General features: G+C 43.2%; 1 protein-coding gene across 2 annotated transcripts in view; it reads left to right on the forward strand.

Moving 5' to 3' along the window:
• MYO1E (myosin IE) overlaps positions 1-6,327 on the forward strand; it is a 155,864-nt gene that overhangs the window by 55,473 nt on the left and 94,064 nt on the right. For both annotated transcript variants that reach the window (XM_026648261.2, XM_026648262.2), the window contains exon 2: positions 4,019-4,162. In XM_026648261.2, the coding sequence (XP_026504046.1) occupies positions 4,019-4,162 (144 nt within the window). The remainder of the gene's footprint in view (positions 1-4,018; positions 4,163-6,327) is intronic.

A 6,327-nucleotide genomic window follows, 5' to 3' on the forward strand; every position in this document is an offset into this window, starting at 1 on the left:
TATAAGCACCCCCTCCCCATAAAGCCTTATGGGGTACACTGTCACACACAGATGCTGCACCTGCAAGTATTTGTTGTGACTAGGAAAAAAAAAAGTTGAGTCACACCTTTAACCGGGGAAAGTAAATATCTTGTGCCCTCTTTGGAGCTGTGAATCACCCTTTGCTGGAGAGAAGGTTGCCATGATCTGGAGCTGCACTGATGGTGAATTACAGGTCCATTTCTTTCATTGTAGATGCAGCCAAAGGCTCTGGTGACCATCCCTGTGGCAAAAGCTCTTACAAATTCTGCTCATTCAGATGGCTAGAGAGAGTTGCTGCAGAGAGACATTAGGCATGCCTACCCCTTCCTTGGGGACTGAGTGTGAAGTCTCTTCAGATTTCTTGTTTTAAGTGTTATATTTTTAGACAAAGCACTTTAAAATGGTCAGAACTACAAAATATTTGCTTTCCTCAGTTAAAGAAAACCCTGTTGTGTGTCCCAGCATGACCCAACCTTTTTATAGCTACATCAAATAGTTGTAGAGTAGGATGTTGTCATTTCTTGTTCTTTTTCACAATAAGGACAGAAATAAAAACACAGACAGTTGTCTTTGTAACACAAGGTGGAGTCTGACATCCAAACTTCTGTAAATAAAAATCCAGCTGCAGCATTTGATCCATCTGCTTACATTCTGAAGAAAACAAACAATAATGATGTGCTTGTAACCCATAATTTGTGGAATTATGTAAGCAGGGAATTTCTCTTATGTATTCAGCATTTCAATTATGCTGTACAAATGACAACAGTTATAAAATTTTGGGCTTCAGTGCTTTACTATCTTTGCCGCCCTTCTGTCTTCTTCAAGATTCAAATAGCCTTATCTGTTTGTTTTTAATTAACAGTTGACTTGTACTATTAGAAGATACACCACTGGGTACATGGACTAGTCCAAAGTGTCTGTAGAATGATTTTGTTGTCTGTTGCTAGGGTGACCAGATGTCCTGATTTTATAGGGACAGTCCCGATTTTTGGGTCTTTTTCTTATATAGGCTCCTATTACCCCCTCACCCCCGTCCCGATTTTTCACACTTGCTGTCTGGTCATCCTATCTGTTGCTGAGACTTGAGAGATCAGAAAAATGGAAACTGCATCTTAATCTTAATTTCTAGCTTGTTTACAGTTTTGATTGTGTCAAAGCATTTATAACAGAGGAATAACAGAATAAAACTGAGCAGAAGACTATAATCATGTGATCAATATCTGCTGGTGTTTGTCAGATTTCAATCTTACAATTGAGTTGAATGTGCTAGCTATTGCATTGGCATTCCTAAAGTATGGTAGCTCTTAACAGCAGAACATTAGCGCACAGGAAGTCATTATATGACCCCCAAATATTCTTGTCAGAATGCAAAGTGGGTCTGATCATAAGCATGGAACAGCAACAAAATGAAAAATAAAAGCTGACAACAATGCACTACACACCTTTATTCCTGTTTCCTTGCCCTGCCACAGTTCCTAAGGCTATGTCTACACTACACAGCTTTTAGCGACATGGCTGTGTCTCCATAGCCATGCTGGTAAAAGTTGCGCAGTGTAGCCGATGTTTATCAGCTCTCCTGCCAACAAAAAACTTCTACCCGCAATGAGCAGCATTTGCGGTGTCGGCAGCGCTCCTGACGACAACGTGCTGTTCACACTGGCACTTGTTGCAGCAAAACTTTTGTCTTTCAGGGTGTTTTTTTTTTTTAAACACCTCTGAAAGACAAAAGTTTTGTCGTTCAATTGCCAGTGTAGACATAGCCTAAATCTACTCCAAACGGGCAACTCCAGGCACCAGCGCAGCAAGCGTGTGCCTGGGGCGGCAAGCCTCGGGGGGCGGCCTGCCAGTCGCTGTGGGGGTAGCAGTCAGGGAGCCTTCGGCGGCTTGTCTGCGGGAGGTCCGCCGGTCCCGCGGCTTCGGTGGCAATTCGGCAGCGGGTACGCCGAAGCTGCAGCACCGGCGGACCTCCCGCAGGCATGCCGCCAAATCTGCGTTACCAGCGGACCTCCAACAGATGCGCCACCGAAAGCCGCCTGACTGCCGTGCTTGGGGCGGCAAAATACATAGAGCCGCCCCTGACTCCAAACATTGGTTTTAGAGCAGTGGTTCTCAAACTAGAGCTACCGCTTGTTCAGGGAAAGCCCCTGGCGGGCCAGGCCGGTTTGTTTACCTGCCATGTCCACAGGTTCGGCCGATTGCGGCTCCCACTGGCCGTGGTTCACTACGCCAGGCCAATGGGGTTGCAGGAAGGGCGGCCAGCACGTCCCTCGGTCCGCGCCGCTTCCTGCAGCCTCCATTGGCCTGGAGCGGCGAACTGCGGCCAGTGGGAGCCGCGATTGGCCGAACCTGCGGACGTGGCAGGTAAACAAACCGGCCCGGCCCGCCAGGGACTTTCCCTGAACAAGTGGCGGCCCTAGTTTGAGAACCACTGTTTTAGAGAACATCAGCCGAGTTGCTGAGGGACCCCTGGCATTCTGACCCCCTGGGGCTCTCTTCCAGCCTGTGTTTTTGAGAACTCAGTGCAGGCTGAGGTTTGTTTAAATCTGCCAAGCTCCTCTTTTTACAGCTACTTAGGCTAGTGGGCTTTGTCTTCGCTGACAATGTTATCTCGCTGTAAAATCCTAAGGGGAGACAAAGCATTTGTAGTGTTTACTGCAAGATAGCTAGGTGAGGTCATACCCATACCCACATTATGGTTCTTGACCTTGTCAAGTTTACCTCTCTAAAACTGATGTGCCTTGTCTTCGCTAACTTAGCTAACTCAATGGCTCACAAACTTGTACTGGTTCACGTACCACCCAGGGGCAGATTTAGAGTTAGTGGGGCCCTGTGCACAGCTTCATTCCCCCCCCCACTCCGCTGGGGACCCAGCCAAGAAAAAGAACATTCTCGCTTATCTCCCCTGCTGTTTTTCATTCTTTTTTTCTTCCTCCTCCTCCTATATTATAAGTAAAAGGAAGTAAATGAAAATAAAGTGAGGCACCTTGATTGTTTTTGTAGTCTTTTTTTCCCCCCACAGACCACTTAAAAATTGCTGAGGGTCTCGGCAGACCACTTAATGATCTTTCCAAATGTTGTTTGTACCGTTAGCTAACTATTGTAAAGTGCTTTGGATAAGAGCGCTTTATAAAAAAAATGTAATAACCTTTTCTCGGTCCACCTGAATGGAGTTCTTAGACCACAGTTTGAGAACTTATGGTCTAGATGAAAGCCTGCATTTGCATTACGCTAACATAAAAAATGTGTAAAAATAAAAATGATAGATCATGCATGAAGGGAAAAATAAAAGCTAACTTCCTCTGAAGAAACATATTCAATTTGAAAAACAATATATTTATTCAGATAGCTTTTTTTCCTACACTTTTTTTCTTTACAAAATCGTCAATTAAGTCGTCATAAGTAATATTTTGTAAAGAAGCACTTTCAATTGTCAATATTACCGAACTTGTCAAATGTTCCTGGTTCATCGTATTACACAATCCATAAAATGTCACCCAATAATTTCTGCATCAAATTCATAACTTCTGTTTGAGTTATAGTATATTCATTTAGAAAAATATCCAGTCGTGACTTAAAGACTGCAAGTAATAGAGAATCCACCGTATCCCTAATTAGTCGTTCCAATGCGTAATTATTTTTTTGAGCTTCAGTTTCCAATCATTGGATCTCATTATGCCTTTCTTTGCTAGATGAAAGAGCTGTGTATTATTGGAAATCTCTCCCCATGTAGGTTCTTGTAGACCATGATCAAATCACCTCCTAATCTTCTCTTTGATAAACTAAATAGATTGATGAGTGACTGCTACTTCAGTTGTTAACTGAAAATTTTGAAGTTAACATTATTTGTGTGTAAAGAGATGCCTTTTTATTTGTCTCTGAGTCTAAGCAAGAGATGGGGGATACTGTTTAATGTGAGAAAATAATTTGGGGATCAGCATATATGAATGAACTGACTTCAATTTTTAAAGCTAATGGGAAATCTGTATCTATTTTACAGGGCAGCAAGGGGCACTACCGATATCACTGGCAGAGTCACAATGTCAAGCACAGCGGAGTGGATGATATGGTCCTTCTCTCCAAAATCACAGAGGATTCCATTGTGGAGAATCTAAAGAAACGATATATGGATGATTACATCTTTGTATCCTTTATGGACATGTTTTTACTGGGCCAATGTGGGCTTGCTGCTATAGAGTGTAAAACTAATTAATATATATTATATATATCTCCATCCATCCATCCATCCATCCATCCATACATGAAAGCAGATCACTGAAAAATGCTGAGCATTTTATATGAAAGTTCATGTGGGATTTAGCAAAATGCTTTCCACACTGAGCAAAAAGTTGCGGCCAGGAGATAGTACTCTTCCATTTAGTAGCACAAAACACCTTTGTTCCTTTGGAGCTTTATCTCTCTTGGGTTATACTTGCGAAGTTTTTAGTCCTGTGTTTTGCACTGATGAAAGCATGTCTGATACTTCATTTTCTCCCTATAAAAATGTGGCATTTGTATTAAAATTATCTAACAAAGTGGTATTATTAAGTGTTTTTCAGAAGAATTCATGATTAAATCAGACACGTTAGATTTTAGATTCTTGTTGTAAATACTATTATTACTTTTTTATCCCTCTCCAGTTTGTGCAGGCGTTTATTTATTTATTTATTTATTTTTAATCTAGAGATCAGCTCCTGAATTTTCAGTTGTTAATGTGTCCATCCATGAATGAACATTAGTCTGTGCCACTTGGGGCAGAGATTACTGAATCTTTCCACTAAATGCTGACATAGTTTTTCATCAGAAAACAATCATTTCATATGTTTATACTGACATAATGAGTGTGTGGTTTACCATATTGGTACCCTGGATGTTGTCATTCATCTTTGAATTAAATCCAAAAATGTATGAGGGGAGCATTGCAAATTCACAATACAGAAATTATGTGCAGTGGCTTTTATTTCCTTGCTGGCTAACATGACATCATTTTGCAGCTATTATTCCGTAACAATAGATTCTTATGTAGGGCACTAAATGCTAATTCTATATTACACATGCACAGAGGAATTACTTCATCCATCTGTTAAATTCTCTGCAGTAAAACACTGCAGCTATGTAAGAGCGCACAGCGCAACTATATAACAGTTGAGGAGAGGAAGTGAAGTACAGTAGATTCCACTTAATAGCAATCCTGATATTAGCAACTTCCAGTTAATGGCAATATATTGCCAGGAACTAATCCCATCTCATTCAACATAATTGTTACTTGGATTTGGATATTAGCAATAGCATGTGGCTTACCACCACCTCTTTTTGGAAGAAAGGCGCCACCTGCAGGCAGCTTGCAAGGCTGCTGCCCCAGAAGGAAGCACTGGGATGTGCTGAGCATCCCCTACAGGCAGGTTTTTGGGGCTGCAACTAGAGAAGGAAGTGCTGAGACTTGCCTTCTCTGGCTGCAGCCGAATAAACCAGCCTGGGGCCAGCACTCAGCACTTCTCAGTACCCAGTGCTTCCTTCTGGGGCCACAGCCCTGCAAGGGACCACACAGGAGGTGTGGGGCTGTGAGGGGAGGCTGTGGGCCACACAGTAGCAGGGAGAGGGGCTGCAGCTCAGATGCTGGAGCTGCTCAGTACCTCTCCTTGCACTCTCTGGGCTGCACCCGGCTGTGGGACTGTGCACAGGGAAGGAAGTGTTGAGACGTGCTGAGCCCCAACTCCTGGAGAGTGCAGGGAGAGGTAGTATGTGGGCTCCAGCACCCCCACTCACCAGGGAAAGCCCTAGCATCTGGGCTGCAGCCCCCCACCCTGCTGCTACCCTGCTCTCAGGCAGGTTTGTAGGGCTGCAGCCAGAGAAGGCACATTCCAGTGCTTCCTTTCCTGGCTGTTGCCTCACAAACCTGCTTTCTGCTTATTAGCAACTGCAGATAATAGCAACTTTTTGCTGGCAACTGAGAGGTTGCTAATTAGCTGAATCTATGGAATTCCATATCCATGGAATCTGCAGGAGCATTTCAGGTATCAGAATGTAATTACCCAAAGCAGAATTTAACCAGGACACCAGAATAGCCTCCTAAATCTTTGAAAAAATTCATGGTATTTATAATGGCCAGAAATAGTCCGGGCTTCCATGTTATATCTCCTCCAGTAGCATGCTGCCCTGTAAAAGTGGTTCTCAACCAGGGGTATGTGCACCCCTAGGGGTACCCAGAGGTCTTCCAGAGGGTACATGAACTCATCTAGATATTTGCCTGGTTTTACAACTGGCTACATAAAAAGCACTAGTGAAGTCAATACAAACTAAAATTTCATA

The sequence above is a fragment of the Terrapene carolina genome, unplaced genomic scaffold (genome assembly GCF_002925995.2).
Source record: "Terrapene carolina triunguis isolate 2854851 unplaced genomic scaffold, T_m_triunguis-2.0 Scaffold67, whole genome shotgun sequence".
Classification (NCBI taxonomy): domain Eukaryota; kingdom Metazoa; phylum Chordata; order Testudines; family Emydidae; genus Terrapene; species Terrapene triunguis.